The sequence below is a fragment of the Myodes glareolus genome, chromosome 2 (genome assembly GCF_982192425.1).
Source record: "Myodes glareolus chromosome 2, mMyoGla1.1, whole genome shotgun sequence".
In the NCBI taxonomy this organism is placed as follows: Eukaryota; Metazoa; Chordata; class Mammalia; order Rodentia; family Cricetidae; genus Myodes; species Myodes glareolus.
In genome coordinates, this window is record NC_142027.1 from 97,312,942 (window position 1) to 97,333,529 (window position 20,588).

Below are 20,588 nucleotides of genomic sequence, written 5' to 3' on the forward strand. Positions count from 1 at the left end.
CTGGTACTGATTTGAAAGCCTCCTCCCTGAAATTGACTTTCATGACAGCAGAAGGTGCCATGCAAGCTTCCAAGGGAGGACAGTGACCAATAGTCTCACCCCGCTATGACATCTATCAAGAGAAACAACAACCAGCATGACTTGATATCCCTAAGAGTGCAGCAGTGGCACGCATGCCTTGGAAGTAACCAACAGCCCTTCAATTGGACCCACTCAAAAAGAGAGATACCATGTCTGGTAGATACTGGAAACCTAGCCAACTACAAATGGCTAATGAAGTTCTGTATCTTGGAGGAGAACTTATCACCATCGTTTTCTAAACCAATATAACTCCTAACTACATCCTAAATATTTATCCTTATACTCACAGATAAGTAGAAGTCTTATCCCCCACCAAATAAACTTTTCCTTGCAACACACAGAAACATTACAGAAAACCACAACCAATCAAAAATGCAAAGAACAAGTGGTACACCCTATAACACGACTCTCACGCCTAAGGCTCAGGATCATTGCAGAAGAGGGGGTGGAAAGATCGAAAGGACCATAGGAACAGCAAGTTTACTGTGAGATTTTGTCTCTTAGAAATGTCTGAGAAGCTATACCTACAAAATCTCATCAACATGGCTGCCTGAACAAAAGATAGACATGGTAATACGGAAGGGAGAAGTATCATGGGGCCTCAAGTCCAGCTTAAAAAAAAAACACTGTAAGTAATGACTGGGCAAAGATGTGTTATATTTGTTTATGCTGCATTTATATAATGAGGCAAGAATGTGCTTTTAATTATGTAAAGATGTATTGCATTTGTTTCATCTTGCTTGGTCTAATGAAGAGCTGAATGTCTAATAGCTGGGCAGAGAAAGAATAGGCAGGCTGGCAGGCAGAGAGAATAAATAGCAGGAGAAATCTAGGCTTGGGAGGGGGAGGGAGAAACAAAAGAGGAACTAGAGAAGAAGGAGGAAGAGAGAGTGAGGGACACGCCCGGGGCAGAAGCCAGGCAGGCACCAGCCAGCCAGCCAGGAGAAGTAGTGAAAGTAAGATATACAGAAAGAGAGAAAAGCAAAAAGCCCTGAGGCAAAGGGTAGAGAAGATAAATAGGTTAAGTTAAAAGAGATAGCCAGAAATGTGCCTAAGCTAAACCAAACATTCATAATTAATAAGAAGACTTTGTGTCATGGTTTGTGAGCTAGCTGGTGGCCCAAAAGAAAAAATCTGGACAAGAAATAGTTTTCTTCAGGTAAGATGACCCAAATTGGTTACCAAGTGTCCTGAGACTTACTCTTTGTCCTGAGATCATACACACAGAAGTAATGTTATACAGACTTAGCAGGTTGTATTTAGGAATGTGTGTGTATGTGTGAGTGTGTATGCAACCACAAATTTGAGAGAGGGCAAGGGGGATACATGAGAAGGGTTGGAGAGAGAAAAAGAATAGGAAAAAAATGATGTAATTATATTTATTTTTTTTGAAAATCACTGGAATCCCAAAGAAACAGAGAGAGAGTGTTGAGACACATGTTGGTGTTCATGGCTGTTGTCTGTGTCAGATGACCATAGACGTGCAGTTATGGCTTTGCAGGTCTTTTTTTATTATTATTGAAATCAAGGTGTCCTCTAGCTGTATTTTGTTCTGAAGTTTCTTTAAAACAACACAGTTTTTTGCTCTTTTATTTTTTTGTTTTTGACCTTGCTACCTTTGAGTTGACTTCCAACTCAAACCTGTCTTCCTGCCTCAGTCCAGGAGCTAGGATTACAGATGTGTGCCATCATGCCTGGCTGTCTTGAACTTTTCAAGATTCCAAAAATTACCCATGGCCTGTGTACTCTTCCCATCTCAGCAAGTCCAGGACTGGGATGAGTCTTCCTCACGGCTGCCTCATTCCAACTTCTCACTCCTCCTCTTGTTAGAGTCACTGTGATTATGGCGGGCCCAGTGGAACATCTCAGGAACATCCCCTCTCTCTGAGTCCTCGGAGTCAAGCAGGACAACATACTCACAAGTTCTGGCCATTTGGATAGAGACATCCTTGAGGGATATTATTTGACCCACTACAAGGTAGAAACAATACGTTAGATATAATGGTCTTAACTCTTTCACATTTGCTGTGTCTGGGATAGGCTTACAGATTTGCCAATATCACCATACCTCTATCAAGGTAAAAACGAGATTTAAAAAAAAAAAACCACTCTAGCAAATACAAGGAAGTCAAAGAAGAATGGATTGCTGCAAACTGTAAAAAGCTATAAATATTAGCTAACTTTTCACCAAAGATGATGGAGGGCAGGTGCTGAGCATGACGGAGGCGCTGAGCACGATGAGGCACTGAAGATGACGGTACAGGCCTGGGACCCCAGCACATGGGAGATGCGGGGAAGAGGACCAGGGAGGACTCAAGATCATCCTACCACAGAATCTCCGTAGTCAGCTTGAGGTACATGAGATCCTGTCTCAAAACAAACAAAAAATAGGAACGGTGGAAGCCATCCCCAGTGGACTAACAGCTTTAATGTGCTCAGGGTGGGGAAACTGCACACACCCAGGAGCCCGTTAACAGCAAAAGTGGAATAAAAGTCCTCTAGAAAAACAAAACTAAGATGATCTGCCATTTTCAGCCCTATGCTCCAAGAAACACCAAAAGAAAGTCCTTGTACTGAAAACAAATAATATTGGCCAAATTTGGTTCTTCTCTGGTGAAGGAGATGCCAAACAGATGGGTAAACATGAAAAGCAATGTAAAGGAAGAGTTGTAATATTTTATTGCATGGTTACCCAGACACAAAATATGTCATGCAAGATGGGCAAGCTGGGTATTGAGGTACATGCCTGTTATCTCAGTAAATGGAAGGTAGAACCAGGAGGATCTGAAATTCAAGGCCAGTGTCAGCTATATGAGAACATGGCTCCAAAGAGGGAAGAAAAAACTAAACACACACACACACACACACACACACACACACACACCCCAATCAGTTGTGTGCTAGACATGGCGGCAAACACTTGCACTCTCTTAACGTGGGAAATAGAGGCTGGAAGGATCAGGAGTTCAAGGTTATTCTTATTTTCATAGCCAGTTTGAGGTTAGCTTGGACTACATCAGACCCTGTCTCAAAAACAAACTAAACGTGTCTAAGAAAACTAGGTGCCTGGCATGGTGACTCAAACTTGTAATTCCAGAACTCAGGAGACTGAGGCAGGATGATCACTGGGAGCTTGAGGCAAGCCTGGATTACAGTAGGCCACTCTGTTTCAAAGAAGCAAGCAAAAAGGTAAAGAACAGGGGAGGGGTGGGGTGGGGAAAGAGAGAATAGAAAATGGAAAAAAAAAAACACCAATGGGTACAACTCAGTGGTAGAGCACTTAACATGTCCAGCAGGACCTCATTCTAATTAATCGTTTTTTGTTGTTGTTGTTGTTGTTTGTTTTTTTTGTTTTTGTTTTTTTTTTTTGCTTCTCCCTGAGACAAGATTTCTCTATTTAACTGTCCTGGAACTCACTCTGTAGAGTAGTAGACTCTCCTGAGTGCTGGGATTAAAGGCTTGCACTACCATTGCCCAGCCCTAATTAATCTTAATTGCAGCTCCAAAGGGCACATTCGCAATCTCGTCAGTCTCGGGTAGTGCTTTGATACACCTCTTTGAGGGACAAGCAAGCACAGGTGTACTAGGCGCCCTTGGTTCCCCTAGATTCTGCCATTCTCAGTGTTCAATGTCCTGTTCTCTCAGGAAGTTTCCTTGAACTAAGAACACCGAGTTGGTTGGTCACCCTGGAGGCAGGGCTGGGTTAGCTGAGGACAGAAGAGGGAGAAGACTGAGCAGAAGGCAGACTCAGAACCAGTTTCCAGATAGAGGTTCTAGGACTTCATCTTTGACCCACCTTGAAGTCAGGGCCAGCCTTTGGGGTCTAAAGAGTCATAGCAGAGTTCTGTTCAGGGTTTGGGTGGCTCTACTACCCAGATAATAGCCGAGGTCAGCAGCTGCCCCCAGCAGCTAGAGGACGGATAAGGCCGCGCTGGAAAGAGCCACAGTACACATCAGTCACGTGTCCTCCTTGGCATGACCTGCTTTTTCTTTTACACACCTCAGTAAATAACATGTCAAGTCCTGGTGAAGAGCCCTCCAACCCGTCTGTGTGTCTTGGGAAATCTTGTTTATCCCGGGAGCTACCGAAGCCTCAGCCCCGGGACCATGCTCAACACTCACTCCCTACCCACTTCGCATCCTGCCCAGTCCTCCCTGTGCTGACCTGTCAGTGCTATTTGAGGAGTCTATGCCATCTACTCTTTGTTTTGAAGAATGACTTTTTTGTTTGCTTCTTTGTTTAGCTTTATTTTGTTATTGATACAGAGTCTTCTATAGTCCGAGTTGATCTTGAACTCACTATGTAGTTTGATACCTTCTGGATTCTCCTGCCTCCACCTCTCAAGTATTGAAATAGAGGCATGGACCAGTATGCCAGCCCAGGCACAGCTTCCTAACTCACTTCCAGCCACTTTGCTGCCCTAACCCTGCTCTGCACGGTAGGCTCCACGATTCTACCCATACAGATCACATCCCGAGGCTTCCTTGCTTTGAATCCCCTACCTCAGTGTCCCAGCACTCTACTCTCCATCAGCTGCTTGTTCTCCTGCCCAAGCCATGGCCAGCTCCTCCAGCGTACTGGCCTCATGCCTAGCCTGGCTCCATGAAGCCAGATTTTGGGGCTCTGGTGGCCTTGACAGAGGCCTCTGTCTTCAAATATCAGTATGCCATCCCTCTCCCCAGTACTCCTCTAGTAGGGGCGATTCTAACAGCTCCTGTCTGTCACCCTTCCTTTCCCCAGTCTGAAGACAGCATACTGTTTCCAGTGGTGTCCCTGTCCAACGAGAAGGGCGGATGAAAGGATCCAAGCACCGACAGAACCAGGAGTCTTAGGTTGAGCAGGCAGGGCAGATAGAACCAAAGCCAAAGGTCTTCAAAGTGCGGCGGTGAGGCTGGAGGGAGGGTGGACTGTCTGGCAGCCCAAGTGTTTAGAACTGGGGAAGATGGATTGGAGAGTCAGAAGAAGCCAGGACCCACGATGCCCTCTGCTGGGCCGCCCCTCCCCTGTCCTGGAGGACAGAGGCCTCCCCCTCTCCTTGCTGTCCTCACTTGCTAGCAGGCTTGGGCCAGGCCATCAGGATTCCCCTGATTGCATTCTTTCATGCCAGTGCCTTTTCTACAGCAAACGCCTGCTAATGCCTCCTTTATCACGGAATTAGGGGATTTGAGGCCGATTGCACAAAGGGTCCTCGATAGCGCGGTAATCAAACGCCAATCGGCCCCATCTCAGGCAGGCAGGGGAAGAAAGCGAGCACCGGGGATTAGCGTGGGTTCGCTGCCAGGCGGGGCCGAGATAGCATCGGCGCCGCTGCAGGCGAAGCTTCGGGAAGGGCTTCAGCAGGCCGCGGAGAAAGGCCGGTTTAGCGCCTCGCACCGAGGATTCTGAAACCATTAGAGGGGATTAACACCCAGGTTAATCTGCTTTGGCCGCTCAATTGTCACAAGCAGGGAACATTCCTGAGTTGGAGAGACCTGAGGTCTCAGTTTCCCCAGCAGTAGTGTGTTCAGAGGCAGAGATAGAGAGAGGCCTTTGGAAGAGTCCAAAATGCCGGATGAGTGAATCTGGGCAACTGTCGAGTGTGAAGTCTCACTGGTCTTTGGTCCACTATTACTCTCCTCTGTGGACCACCAGGGAGTACAGCATAGAGCTCCGTCCTTTCCCAGGGAGTATAGCATAGAGCCTCCATCCTTCCCCAGGGAGTACATATAGAGCTCCGTCCTTTCCCAGGGAGTACAGCATAGAGCTCCGTCCTTTCCCAGGGAGTACAGCATAGAGCTCCGTCCTTTCCCAGGGAGTACAGCATAGAGCTCCGTCCTTTCCCAGGGAGTACAGCATAGAGCTCCGTCCTTTCCCAGGGAGTACAGCATAGAGCTCTGTCCTTTCCCAGGGAGTACAGCATAGAGCTCTGTCCTTTCCCAGGGAGTACGGCATAGAGCCTCTGTCCTTTCCCAGGGAGTACGGCATAGAGCCTCTGTCCTTTCCCAGGGAGTACAGCATAGAGCTCCCCCATCTTTCCCCAGGGAGTACAGCATAGAGCCTCTGTCCTTTCCCAGGGAGTACAGCATAGAGCCCCCTCATCTTTCCCCAGGGAGTACAGCATAGAGCTCTGTCCTTTCCCAGGGAGTACAGCATAGAGCCTCTGTCCTTTCCCAGGGAGTACAGCATAGAGCTCTGTCCTTTCCCAGGGAGTACAGCATAGAGCCTCCGTCCTTTCCCTGGGAGTACAGCATAGAGCCTCTGTCCTTTCCCAGGGAGTACAGCATAGAGCTCCGTCCTTTCCCAGGGAGTACAGCATAGAGCTCCGTCCTTTCCCAGGGAGTACAGCATAGAGCCTCTGTCCTTTCCCAGGGAGTACAGCATAGAGCCTCTGTTCTTTCCCAGGGAGTACAGCATAGAGCCTCTGCCCTTTCCCAGGGAGTACAGCATAGAGCCTCTGTTCTTTCCCAGGGAGTACAGCATAGAGCTCCCCCATCTTTCCCCAGGGAGTACAGCATAGAGCCCCCTCATCTTTCCCCAGGGAGTACAGCATAGAGCCTCTGTCCTTTCCCAGGGAGTACAGCATAGAGCCTCCGTCCTTTCCCAGGGAGTCCAGCATAGAGCCCCCTCATCTTTCCCCAGGGAGTACAGCATAGAGCTCTGTCCTTTCCCAGGCAAAGGAAGGACACCCCTTGCCCTTTTATGGACCCACGCCATAGTGAGGTTCCAGTTTTCCCAGTTTGGGTTTCTCAGGAGGGTCAACATACTTCCCATAGTGTAGGACCAGGAGGCAGGCTGCAAGCTTTCCAGATGATCCTGATGCTGAGACAAGCAAGAAGCCGTGGTTTGCAGCCCCTTCCCGCCCCTATTTTCCCGTGGTGATCACTTTCCAAGGGAAGAACCAAAGAAACATATTTGTTGACTGTCTCTCTGACAAGGCTGCATGACACCACCCCGTTTTCTTCAGTCCCTTCGGTGGAGCAGGGTGAGGCTTTGCTGGCTAGGGACTCCAGATCTCACGTCTTTGATCTCCATCTGGGTGTTCTCATCTGATCAATGAGGCTGGCCCACAGGAGGCAGGGCCAGGCCAGGATAAGCATGTAGCCGGTCCAGCAGTGCAGTATGTGCTCATTGCTACCGTCTGTAGAAACACAGATCCCTCCTGCAGCTACTGAGAGAGCCCAGAGCTGGGGACTCAGAGATGCACCTGCACCTGGTCTCTTCCCCCACAGAAACGCAAACATTATGCCTTTGACAAACCCACAATTGCAACAGGTAGCTGAACTGGAGCTAGCCGGGTACCAAGAATGTGGAAGCCAGCACAAGAAATTAGTGGACTTTCTTTGGTCCCCAACCTGTGCCCCAACCGGCACTGAACCACTAAGTTCCAGGGAAGGTACCAATATGATGTCTTTCTTTCCTTCATTTAGTAATAACTAAAGACTTCCCAGCCTAAGCTCTGCAGAGGGAAAAGCCTCATTGGCATCTCTGAGTTTGGATACGAGCTCACAGGAAGACAGAGGTGTGAAGGTAGTTGTGAAAAAAGGATTAGACTCCTGACCTGCACATGGGTTACACAGGACCTCATGGGCAGTTAGAATCACAGGGCAAAAGTGGAGAGCCAAGAAGCGCGGTCCAGACGGAAGGAATCACAAGGGGTGGAACTCTAGAACTTGGAAGGAAGGGTCTCTTCAAATTGAGGGGTTAGGAGTTGCCAGGGGGCGCCATTACACTCCGCAGAGTGAACTGTGGTGACTGAGCAAGCGAGAGGAGTGGTGCTGGCAAGCGAGCGCAGGAAAAGGAGTGCCAGCCAGGGCTCTCCGGATTAGAAAGACAGCCGAGACCTGAGTCAAATACAAACACGCAATTCCGACGGCTGCCTGCAGAGTGCGTGCACCGCCCCGACTACGGGTGTGGCATCGTGACGCCATCAGTAAGCGCCGCGCGACGTACGCGCTGTCTTGCTGCGGCTCTGGATAAAGGGTGTCTGACTCCGAGATCTTGGAGAACTAGCTCTTTTTTCAGAAGTGAACGCCGCAAAGCTTCGCTCTAGCAGTCTCTTCTGTGGCCTTCTATAGCCTCATGTAGAGGTGCTCTCGTGTTCTGCTCTGTTCGTCCGGATCAGTTTTTGGATTATGGTCGCAGGCATTATATAGTTTTCCTATTAGAGCCCCGGGATAGCGGGTGACGTGAGGCGCTGCCGTGGTCAAGAGGGCCTGGCGCACGGCCAGCCTGTGTAGGTCTGTGTGGACCGCTGCGCAGACTAGTCAGAGAGCCTGGGCTACTCTCTTCTAGTCAGTGCCTGAAAACCGCCCTGGGGCCTGGGAGCCCTCGACGCTGCGCTTCTCTGGTAGTGAGGCTAATGAGTAGGCATTTCAACAGAGCTGGGGACCAAAGGAGTGAGGCGGCTTGTCTCCTGGGCTCACTAAGGCAATGCCTTTGGAGTATAGGGTATTTAGGTCGGAGCTTCCAAGTTAAGCATTGCCAGTGGAGGATAACGTGTGATAAAGATGTGACTGCCCTCCACTGAGAAGACAAATATGACAGCTGTGTTAAAGGCCACACTGGGGTCTCAGGGTTTGCCAGGTGAGGAGAATGCTCTCGGGTATTTGCCAGGAGAGAGTGTGAGAAGGAAAGTTTCCATGCTCCCCATTATCCTTTTAGGCTAACCCTCTTCTCTGCCCGCATCTCCATCCCTTAGTCCTAAGTGTGCCAGGACCTCGTGGTCTCAGATCTTGAGGAAGCTAGGAGTTCCTCAGACCCTAATTCCTTATACCTATAAATTTATAAATCCAGAAATCTGTGAAACATGAAATTAAAAGCCAGCAAGAAAACTAATATTGAAACCTTAAACTGAGACTGATTTCTGAAGCTGGAATTTTTATTTGCTTAAAATGAGACGGTCCCTGGGCTGGGGGCATGACTGTGCAGGCTTAGCCTCTTTGGGTCTCTGGGTTCTATCCTTAGATTAAAAAAGGCAGCAGGATCCCCGCAAACCTCCCCCCCCAGTGTGGCTTTTTTGGGTACTAAACTCTGAGTGCCATTCGTCACCTGCACAGGGACATAGAAAATCCCAGCTGTAAGAGGAGCTTCACAGAGTTCAGAATTGGCTAAGACCAGCCGTCACTCAGAGACTATTGTTCTTCCTGGCATAATTCTGATAATTGTGTGCCTCTGCTGTGCAAACTTCTTCACCTCCTGGGAGTCTTTCCAACATAGGCTACGTCTGTTCCTCCCCCCTCCCCCCGAGACAGGGTTTCTCTGTAGCTTTGGAGCCTGTCCTGGAACTCACTCTGTAGACCAGGTGGCCTCGAACTCACAAAGATTGCCTGTCTCTACCTCCCAACTGCTGGGATTAAAGGCATGCGCTACCACTGCCCACCTGTCTCTGGGGTTTCAAGGAGAGGTAGGGTTTGTTGGGTTTGTTCTGCAGGACATCTGGATCAGAGACTACATATTTCTCTGCCTCCACTGCTAACAGATAGACCATTCCAGCCTAGAGGCCTAATCTGCATCATCTGCCTTCAGTCTCTGCAGCCTTCCTGGTTGAATGCACTTGACTCTTAAAGACCCCTACCTTTTTCTCCCGAGCAGTTAACTTCCCAACTTCCCAGAGGTTTTGAATGGGTTCCTTCAGGCACTCCCTCCCCACCAGACTCAACCACTATAACAAGGTTCCCAATACAATGGAGCCTATGGTGTGAGTCCACCAGGGCACCTGTATTCAACCCTTGGAGAAATTAGACATAGTCTGGTCACCATTTCTGACTGGGATGAGGCACGGGGATTCTGGAACAGTCAAGAGTCATCATATAACCTGCTCGAAGTCCAGTATAGCCATGGCCTTTCCTTTGAAGGGCATGGGCATGGGCCTCTAAGCACCGTGCCACTATGACAGTAAAGGGTACTCCTTTTGGGCAGCAGCTGGGCTTTACTTGCCTCAGACACACCATGAACCCAGGAAGACTGTAAGCCACTGGTGAGGTTATCAGGTCCAAGTTCCCACCCTACAGAGAGATACTTCAGACACACAGTCCAATGGTGTGCATTCTCTTAACCCCATTTCGCAGATTAGGAACTTGCAGTAAGGTGATTTGTCCAAGGTTGTGCAGAAAGTGGGCAAGGGAAGAGCATGATCCAAGAAGGGAGTGGCCCCCCAGGGAGCCAGTGCCTCTGTACTACCACAGCCAAGGTGGAGTTCTAAAGTGAGCAACCTGGGTCTCCAGGTCTAGCTCTGGTGTTAGAGGACACAGGGGCAGCCCCTGGTGGAGGTCGAGGGAGTAGACTTTGTGGGTGGGGTGGGGGCTTTCTCTGTTGAAGAGGACCCAGATACCTGACCACTGAGATCACAGTCTATCAAGGCTTGCACACCATACCTGCCTAAATGTGGTCCTCATCTGCTCTGCACTTTTTTCCTACCACATGCTCTGCCTAGGCTTCATGGCTGCTTCTGCAGAATCTGCCAGTCCTCTCCAAAGGCCAAGACTACAGGGAACCTCCTTCTGTCAAAATAGGTTTTTTTCCAGGGCTGGACAAAGGCTCATAACTTCCAGTTCCCACCCCCTGCTTCCGGCAGGAAGCTGCCTCTGTCCTAGCATAGCTGGGAGTACCCGTTGGCAGTGTTCTGTCCATTGAGTTCCTCCTCTTGGTCCATGGTTCTGGCAGAAGTGGGCAGGGCCACAGTGACCTTAGGCTCAGCTATATAGCCTCCAGCCTTGAACTGGCTTTCATCTGTACCTGTGCTATGAGGTATGAGGCCTCTGGTTAGGGAATACCTGCTTGATGTTGAGGGGCAGGGATTGAGGCACCAAGATGTTGTGTTGTCGTCCCCTCTCCCCGTTTCTGCTTGAACAGCTAGCTTGTTCTTACCCTGCGAGAAGCCCTCCCCATCACCCCTTCTTATAATCTTGAGGAACACAGGGTCAGTGTCTCCATGCCTTAATCCCAAGCACTTCTTAGTATCCTCTCCCTGAAAAATCAGTTCAGATTGAAAGGCTGGGTTGGCCATGCCATAGGTTAACAGGCTGGGACGTTCTGGAACCAACTCTCAGTAAGGGGCAGAGGAACCCTATGAGTATTATTTCATGCTAGCCCTTTGGCCTGTCCACTTCTGTCTGTCAGTCCACTGAGAACCTTGTGGATACACCCTTCAACGGAGAGCAGGACCTACCTCACTTGCCTTATAAAAGTCAGCAAGCAGCACAAATTCGTTTTGGTTTCAAGCTGGGCCTCTTAAAGGCGCTGTCACTAGGGGTTTCTGAGCTTTCCTACTGCTCTGCCTGCTGCAGTGTCTTCAGGTGGAGGGTATGCTGGCCCAAGGAGGCTCAGTCACCAATATCCCCCCGGCTACAAAGGGATGGACAGGAGAGTGTGACAGGATCCGGTTTATTCTCCTTGGCAGGGTGGTCCTGAGAGTGGCAGGTGCCACCCTGTCCCGGGCAGAGGGAGGGCCCGAGGGCCATTTAAGGCCAATGGCGGGAGAAGCAGGGGGGCGTGTAGCCCCTGGAATGCGGTGAAGCCAGGCCGAGGCCCGGAGGCAGCTGTGGTAGGCCAGGGCAGGGCGCCCCTACCATCGGGGGTGGAAGGCACCGGACTGCGACCTGACCATGGCTCCAAGGCCATGGACCAGGGCACACAGGCGCCCCAGGAAGTGGGGCACAGGGTCACATGACATAGAACATGAAACAGGCACATGGCTCACAAGCAAGCACATGGATAAGTGAGCACATATTCACAGGCTAAAGAGACACCCAGCCATGGCCAAGCTGGACACAGATACAATAGTAGTGTCACATACAGACCACATGGGAGACACAGAACTATGGAACACATGGTAGTCACCATGAACAGGCCACAGAACTTAAGGGACGAGGGAAGGGGCCTTTTGGCACTACTGCACTGGAATCGTAAGAGTGGGTGGCGGGGGTCTGGTCTGGAGGAGCTGGGACGCCCCGCTGCACCCTCTAGGCTTAGTCTGTCTTCCAAACTTTATTGAGCAGCTTTACCACCTCATCGTAGATGATGAACACGATGGCCACATCTAGGCAGACTCGGCCCAGGCGGGGAACAGTGCCCTTGTAGAACCTGGGTGGAACACAGGGTTGAAGGTGAGAACGAGGGAGGAACGGGGGGGGGGGTGGGGTGGAGGAAGAGCAGGCAAAGTGTCCTAGAAAGGGCATTCTCCAGATACTGGAGGGACAGAAGAACAACAGCCCAGGGCAGAGGGCCTGGAATGGGGACAATAGCACTGCTCTATCCTACTCACGCCTTGGGCCCCTCATTCTTCAGAATCTGCAAGCCACAGTCCAGTGTGTTCCGGTATTTGTGTGCCTCCAGGCCCTGCAGGACACCAGAGGGCCAGAGAGTTTAGCCGCTAACCCGTCTGGGGTTCTTGTCCCCGCTTTCTCAGCCCCCCATACCTACCTGCATCCTGGTCTTGATCACATCCAGAGGCGTGTTCCCAAAGACACTGGCTGCACCAGCAATGGCGCCAAAGACCCCGGTGATCAGTGGGTTCATAGGCTTGTTGGGATTGTCTCCTGGATTAGAGTACAGTTGCAGTCAGAACACCAGGGTAGGTCAGAGGGGGGAGCTTAGAGGCGGCGAAGAACCCAGGGTAGGGCCCAGGAAAGCACCCCTCCCCTTCCAGTCTGAAAGCCTTCTGTGTTTGGAATAGGTCTCTGGGCCACAGGTATACCTCGGTACCAGTTGCGAAGTGAGGTCATAACGAAGAATCGGATGGCTTGATTTGAGCCCTGCTTCAGTACAGTTGCTGTGAGGCCTTGGTATGTCCCCTTTAGCCCTAGGGGCAAGCAGACATGGGGGTCAGGCTGAGGCCTTCCAGGTCCCACCTGTCGGCAAGGGGGACCCACTCAAGTAGAGATTCTTCCACTTAGCTGAGGTCTTGATTCTCTGGGGCTTACCTTGTTCTCGAACAATCTCCCTAACCCCGTGGAAAAATCCTCGGTACTTGGGGTTGGGAGAGGTCTGATCATGAATGAATTTCACCTGAAAGGGAGGAAGCAATGGTGCTGACTCCTGGCCACATCTGAACTATAGCTAGCAGACCCAGGGATCACCAAGGTCACTCCAAGCCTGGAGCTCCCCAGTTCTTCCGCATAAAATGCACTGGCTCTCCTCCCATGCTGTTTTGGAGTCACTACACACAGGCCTCAAGACCTCAGAGGGGTCCCCAGGTTGAAGGGCCTCCAGCATCCTGTTTGCTATTTTCTACACTTGGGACAGTGAGTTATGTTAGGTTTTTTTTTAAACTATAAAAGTCACTTTAAAGACTGCTCAGCCGGGACTGGGGGCACACGTCTTTAATCCCAGAACTCAGGAGGCAGAGGCCAGGCAATCTCTGAGTTCAAGGCAATCTCTGAGTTCAAGGCCAGCCTGATATACAAAATGAGTTCCAGGACAGCCAAGGCTGTTACACAGAGAAACCCTGTTTCGAAAAACCAACAAAACAAGACTTTGTTCATGTTTTTGTTACAGGTGGGCAGCCTCCACAGGGGACCCCAAGATGCACTCACCATGAACCTGGTATGTATGTGTGGGGACCCTTCCCACCTTGACAGTTTCCATGGGGCACATGGGCCTTAAAGTCTGTGATACCCCCACGAGCCTCACAGTACCCTGGCCACCCTTGAAAGCCTCAATCTCTCACCTTGATGGTTTCCATGGGGCACACGACCATCACTGCCTCCGCCACTCCGGCGCCCAGACCACACAACAGCCCTCTCCTGCTGTCAAGCCTACCCTGAGCATCCCGCATTTGGTTGCTGAGGAACTCGAACGTCCCGAACCTAAAGAAGAAGGCGTGTGAGAGGATCGCTGAGGCCACTCCCTCCGGGGTCGCTCAGGCAGAGCCGAGTCTCACCTGACAGCCGCCTTGGGGATGGAGCCGTAGAGCAGGGAGCTGAGGCCGCGGTACAGGCCCAGGACGCCATGGCTGCGGACAGTTTGCCGCACGCAGTCCCCTACGGGAGGCGCGGTCAGGACCCTGGCTCCTCCGCCCCACGGTGCCCCCCACGCCGCCCCGCGGCCGCCCCTCCTCACCGATGCCCCGGTACCGCGGTGGGTGCGCGCGTTCATCTAGCTGCAATTGCGTCTTCACGTACTCGGTTGGGAAGGTGATGCAGATTTCTATGCCTCCTGCCAGGCCGCCTGCAGGGATCGAACGCCCGGGGCTAGGGACACCCTGGCCCGGAGGACCCAGCCGCCGCCGCCACCGCGCGGCCCCTCCCCCGCCTGGACTTTGCCGCGTCGCGGCCCGCTACGGGACAGTGTCCACGCCCCCACATGGTGGTCTCCACCTGGCACGTCCGAAAGACTCCCGGGGAGAGCTGGCGCGTGGGCTAGGGGCCCGGGTCGCGCCCCCGCCTCTCCGCCCCTCCGGAAGTTGGGCGGGGCCTGGGCGTCCCCGGCCCACCCGGAAGCGCGGACAGACAGGCGGTTCCGAGTTGGGGTTCGGAGTGGCCCACCTGCCAGGATTGCCTTCCCGGGGTGCGTCAGCTTGGCCTTCCCGGACCCGGGCGCGGCGGCCGTCAGAGCTCGGGGCGCGCGGGGCTCGCGGGGCGCAGCCATGGCGAGCAGGAGGAGGGGCGCCCGGCGTCGACCTCGGGTCCGAGCCTCCGCTGCGGGGCTTTCGGGAGGCGGAGGGGCCGGAGGCTGCAGAGACGGCGACCGGTTCTGGTTCTGGAGGCGGGGCGGTCACGTCAGCTCTCGAGCTCCGCCCCGCGTGGTCTGAGCTGAGCCCCGCCCACGTCCCGCCCCGTGCCAGCCGGGAAACTGAGGCTGGGGCGGGGTGCGCTGAGGCACGCGTCGGGGCGGAGAGCTAAGAGCAGCCAATGGCCGATGCTGGGTCGGGGACGAACGGAGCACCCGGGGGCTGGGGGCGTGGTCTCCGGACAGCGGTGCCGTGCCAAGGCGGGTAGGGTAGCAGTGGGTCAAGGTGCAGTTTCTGTAACTCTTAGAGTGGATACACGTGCGCCTGGAGTGCGCCTTGTGGTTATGGTGGGCCTCGAGTGACAGGATTCCCCGAGATCTCGGAGGCAGTAGGGACACATCTTTCCCTGTCGCGTGAGGCCAGCCTTCTGGACACATTGTAGTCACAGAGCTTGGCCTTCGTGCACCCTGCGGGGCAGGGCGATCACTCCACCACTCCCGGAAACAGAATTCTCCTAGGCAGGGTCCCCGGACAAATGCAGGTTCTCGTTCCTCTCAGGTTCTAGCAAGGGCCTATTAAGTTGGCCTTTGTCCTCCTACCCACACAATCACCAGGCAGAGCTGCTATGCTCTGATAAACATGTTTTAATATTCATGGTCGGCAGAAGGCTGAAAGTCTTGTGAGGTCTTTGTTGCCATACGTATCCTCAAAGCCGCCTGGAGGGGGCAGCCCTAGACAGCTTGGGGTGAAACTCCCAGGAATCTTTGCATGCGGTCTCATGGCAGCAGTCACTTTGGGTGGCCAGTGGTCTCCCAGACTCTGGATTGCCTCAGAAGCTAATCACTGGGCTTCAGCAAAAAACCTGCCCAGATATTGGACCTCCCAGTTGGGGTCCTTTGCCAGTTGCGGTCCTTTGTGGTTCTGGAGTGCCATGCTTCCCAGAAAGGTTAATAACTGGGTCGAGGGTGTGGTGTGAGCACAGTGCACATGCAGATCTGAGGAGGCTCCATGCAGGCAGGAACAGTAGAGTATCCATAGCAGAATCCAAAAGGGCTGGTGGGCCGCAGAGCTGAGCCCACTGCCAGTTAGTTGTCTTTTGGTCTCTAAAGGGAAGCACTCATAGCCAGCACAGATCCTGCTGCCTCCTTTTTGGAATAGAGTCTTGTCCTGGATGCCCTTGAGTAGTCAAGGGGCTGAAGAAACAGTGTCAGTTTCACTTACCAGAGCCTAAGTCACGGGACCAGCAGATGGGGGTTGCTGTTCCGGGGCAGTGGGAGGCTGGCTAGGCTAGAGGTTAAGCTGGACCCCAGACTGGACACTTAGCTCAGGTGGACAGTAGCTGGTGAGGGCCAGTATGCCAGCTGTGTTAGCCCTACAGCGTACCCTCCCACCTGTGTTAGCCCTACAGCATACCCTCCCACCTGTGTTAGCCCTACAGCGTACCCTCCCACCTGTGTTAGCCCTACAGCATACCCTCCCACCTGTGTTAGCCCTACAGCGTACCCTCCCACCTGTGTTAGTCCTACAGCGTACCCTCCCACCTGTGTTAGCCCTACAGCGTACCCTCCCACCTGTGTTAGCCCTACAGCGTACCCTCCCACCTGTGTTAGTCCTACAGCCAGCGTACTCTCCCACCTGTGTTAGCCCTACAGCGTACCCTCCCACCTGTGTTAGCCCTACAGCGTACCCTCCCACCTGTGTTAGTCCTACAGCGTACTCTCCCACCTGTGTTAGCCCTACAGCGTACCCTCCCACCTGTGTTAACACTATAGAATACTTGGGCTACAACAGGCTCTGCAGTCTTTTCCACGCAATCCCAGATGGGCTCTCAGTGCAAAACCCTTCCCAGCACACACCAGCAAGAGACCTCCCAGATCCTGGTGGGTCACAGCAGCAAGTCCACAGCTGGGCACAGAGTTAAGGAGAATGCTGGCTGTGCCAGTGTTTCTAGACACACTGAGTGCCACACCTGGTCACCACTGGGTCCTTCCCACCTCCACCCACCCATCTGAAGCCCAACCAGAGCAGGGCAACATGAATTTTCTTTGTCTCTCTCTACTCCAGGGTGGCGCCTGCAGAACACTTGCATGCATAAAGAGCAAGAATGCAGCTCTCATGTGCTCTCCCAGTATTCCTCTGGCTTGCTCAGTCTCTTGCAGGCAGTGAGTATCTGTCTGCAAGAGATGAGAGCACGTGGTCTGGAGCTCTAGGTAACCATGGAGGAAGGGGCTTGAAGACAGGAACTCCAGGAGAATTAAAGTTGAGGACATACGTGGTTGGGCCCCGAGTTCTCTCATGCTTTTCCCATGGGTCTCACTGCCAAGGGAGATTCAGACCACACTTGTCCTTTATTAAATTGGTCTCTGTATATGGCTACCTATAGGTTAACAGCCTTCAGGGAAAAGAGAAGCAGATGTCCAATGGAGGGCTGCTCTTACAGCGAGCTGCTGTCTGTGATCCTGGGTAATTAAGGGCTCTTGTAAACTTAAACAGTCTGTGTCTCCTGGCAGCTTATGACGTGTGGCCAGGGCATCTTGTCTGAATGGGCTACTTTGCTGTAACAGGGTGATGGCCCTTCACTGGCCTCTGTGGGGCCCTTGCTAAGGGCACAGATGTTCTGGAGGTGCTCTAGGCAGCTGCTGGCATGAATGCCTTTGCAGGCTGGGGCTGGCAGCCCTATTCCCACAGACCTGTTTATTTTCTAGTCCACACCGACCAGGTCAGCTTCTGTGCCTTGGAGTCACAGTACAAAGCCTCGGGGTGTGGCCTTGCAGCACACAGGGCTTCAAGCAGTCTCGGTGTTCAGCAGTGGGTTAGAAAGTACTCCTGAGAGATGATCTTTCTAAGCATTAGAAACAACAAGTTTGGGTCAGGTGACACGGGTGCCTGGAGTAGAACTCTGAATTTTAAAATCATACGCTGTCATCCTGTCACTTCAGTGAGGTAATAAAGCTATCCCCTCTAAACTGTTGAATCATTCGTTCATTTGTGTGGTAACATTCCTGCCAAGTGCTTGGCAGAAGGGCATCACCCCATTGGGGTCACTAACCACTGCACCCCAGGCGCAACTGCCTGTTTTGCAGGATACAGCCTGGCTGCATAGAACCCAGTGGGCTGTGCCGAAGGTTTCACTGGATAGCTATATCCCAGCTGGCACCCACTGCCTTGATAAAGCCACTGTTAGCCAGTCTGCTTGTCCCACACACTGTTGGTACGTATTGGTGCAGTTTCTAGGGGGGGCTGAGTAGAACTGATACAGGTGGTTCATGCCCAGGCCTACCCCAGCCTCTCAGTGATACACAGCAGGGCAGTACTGGGCAGAAAGCTGCTCAAGCCAAAAGGGAAGAGGTCACTCCTAAAGGCAAGCCAGGGCTAAAGAGCAAACAGGCCTGGTCTTAAAATGGCCCACTACCAGGAACTGGCCCAGGTGAGAGTCACCATCAGGAATTGGCTGTGCCAACTGAGGCCAAAGCTAATACTTATTTGCCCAGTAATTGCCTTATCATTTAGATTAAGTAGGATACAACTAAACTCACTGAATGTGCCCCCAGGCCAGTTGTGCACCAGGCAAGCAGACCATATCATGTAAAAGTCCTGAGGCACTCTGCTCACTTCCACAGTCATCAGCAGCCCCTCGGCCAGTCTGGGGCTGTATGACTGCAGCAGTCTGCGTGGATTGTGTCCCACAGCAGAGGCAACACGACCTGGAACCTGCATGCTGTTCTGCAGCAGAGCAGCACTAGCTCCACCCAGTCCCTGCTTACTGCAGAGCAAGTGTGGACACGTGACCAACCTGTTCCTTAAGAAGGGGATGCTACCTCCAGGGCTCTGCAAGGGACCAAATGTGGTCGTCTATGGCCCTGCTGTATCACTCAACGGTAGCATGCGTAGGTGGGACACTCAGAAGACAGTGGCTCCAACTTAAGGCCAGACACCTAGGTATACAAGGAGGGTGCAGGTTGTGGGCAAGGAAAGGTACTGGTCCAGGTCCTAACCCAGCATGGAGCAGCCATCAGTGTGGCTGGTGATCAAGAAACAGGGAGCTGCTTTTTCTCCACTTTCCTCAAGCCCTTCCAACTGAGAGCCAGGCCTGGTAGTGCAGGAGGCTCATGAGTTTGAGATGACATAGTAAGACACTGTCTGAAAAAAGCCTAGGTTCTGTTTCCATACGTGGAAATGTGGTGTGGCGTGTTGTGCTGTGTGTGTGTGTGTGTTTAGACATGCCTGTGCCTAAACCAGGTATCGCGCTACCACTAGCTCCACTCCCATGTTCACAAGCAACCTCATTTACAGAACTCCCACCGGGAGAAAAGCCTGCCCCTGTGGCTACTGTTTCAAGGCACCTTGCTGGTTTGTCTCAGTGTTGGCTCTTCCTTTGGGACAGGTGTTAACTACTCCCTCTTTTGGAGAAAAGGAGACTGGAAAGTCACTTGATGCTGGTCACACAACTCAGTCTGCTTACACACAACTGTGACCTGTGCTATTTAGGAGCAACTTCTGAGGCCAGGGAAGTCTAATCTCACTGGCCACCACTGAGTCCTGGTGTGTATACCCACTGTGGGCTGTACATAAACCTCCGAATTTCAGCTGGCAAACCCTGATTTGCTCATGAATAGTTGAAGGCAGCGTCTACTGCCTTCCTCCTAAACCAGTGGTTCTCAGCCTTCCTAATGCTGCAGCCCTTTAATACAGCCACAGTTTCAGTTTCCCTAAACAGCCTTACTTGACTGGGCCACCCTGAGCTCGCTTGTTTTAAAATAGAATCTAATGTGGGCTCCTCTGTCCTTTCTTCTCATGGGCTTTGATCTAACATGGACACCTCCCGGGGACGAAGCCATAGAGTAGTGGTTCTCAACCTTCTTGATGCCTTGATTCACTTCCTCATGTGTGGTGACCCCCCAACCACAACATTATTTTCATTGCTACTTTATGCCTGTAATTTTCCTACTGTTATGAATCGTAATTGCTACGTTTCTTGATGGTCTTCGGTGACCCGTGTGAAAGGGTCAATCAACCCCCAAAGGGGTCACGACTTGCAGGTTGAGAACCACTGCCGTAGAGCAAACGGCTCTGAGAGTTTTCTACATCTACAGTGCTCCACACCAAGTGTAGCCACCCAAGGTGACTTCTTAGAGGACACGGGGTGCAAGGGACCCGGCAATGCTCTTGCGAGCTCCTAGTCCTACTGCCTGGAGCTGGCTCTGGACTGAGACTCCCCACTCTCCCGTTCTCATCAGCACCCTGGTCTGTGTCCTCTCCAGACAGTTCCTCACTCATGGCTGTGACTTTACTGCCTGGCTGCAGTTCTTAACTGGTGGGTGTGGAGGGGCCCATCCTTTACTGCCTCTTGTTTAGATTCTCTCCTTCAGACTATAATCCTCACAGCAGCTCGCCTGGCTGCACTCCAGGCCTCATGGCTGCCACTGTCAACCGTCTTCCATCTCATTACTCCCATCTGGGGACACTTTTCACTGTGCTTCCCCAATGGGCACTGGAGCATGAACACCTGCATTTTTCCAGGACCCTAAGGCAAGTTCTTATAACAGATATGGGCGCCACTCTTGGCCTCCGACTCCTACACACAGCAACACATCCCAAGTTGTGACAGGAGGGCCCAAAATACTTTTTGGTTAAACATGCCACTTCCTGCTGGTGGTTTTACCTTGGCTCTGGCTGGAGGAGGCCGGTCCCCAGTAGCTCTGCTGCCACTGCTGACTTGTCATGGCTTAGGGGCAGGTATTACAGGCTAAGACCAGGTGCTGGAGAATTATCTGTAGTCTGTCAATCATGTCTTTTAATAAAATGCTGATTGGCCAGGCAGGAAGTATAGGCGGGTCAACCTGACAGGAAGTAGAGACG

At 52.2% G+C, this 20,588-nt stretch overlaps 1 protein-coding gene across 1 annotated transcript; it reads right to left on the reverse strand.

The window, feature by feature from the left end:
* Window positions 1–11,427: 11,427 nt before the first annotated feature.
* Window positions 11,428–14,753, reverse strand: Slc25a1 (solute carrier family 25 member 1). Its single transcript, XM_085684364.2, has 9 exons — window positions 14,545–14,753; window positions 14,120–14,227; window positions 13,941–14,040; window positions 13,728–13,866; window positions 12,982–13,066; window positions 12,756–12,860; window positions 12,482–12,597; window positions 12,324–12,397; window positions 11,428–12,142 (listed from the first exon to the last, which is right to left on the reverse strand). The coding sequence occupies exons 1-9, from the start codon at window positions 14,645–14,647 to the stop codon at window positions 12,028–12,030; spliced, it is 945 nt and encodes a 314-aa protein (XP_085540490.1). The 5' UTR covers window positions 14,648–14,753; the 3' UTR covers window positions 11,428–12,027.
* Between the last annotated feature and the right edge of the window lie 5,835 nt (window positions 14,754–20,588).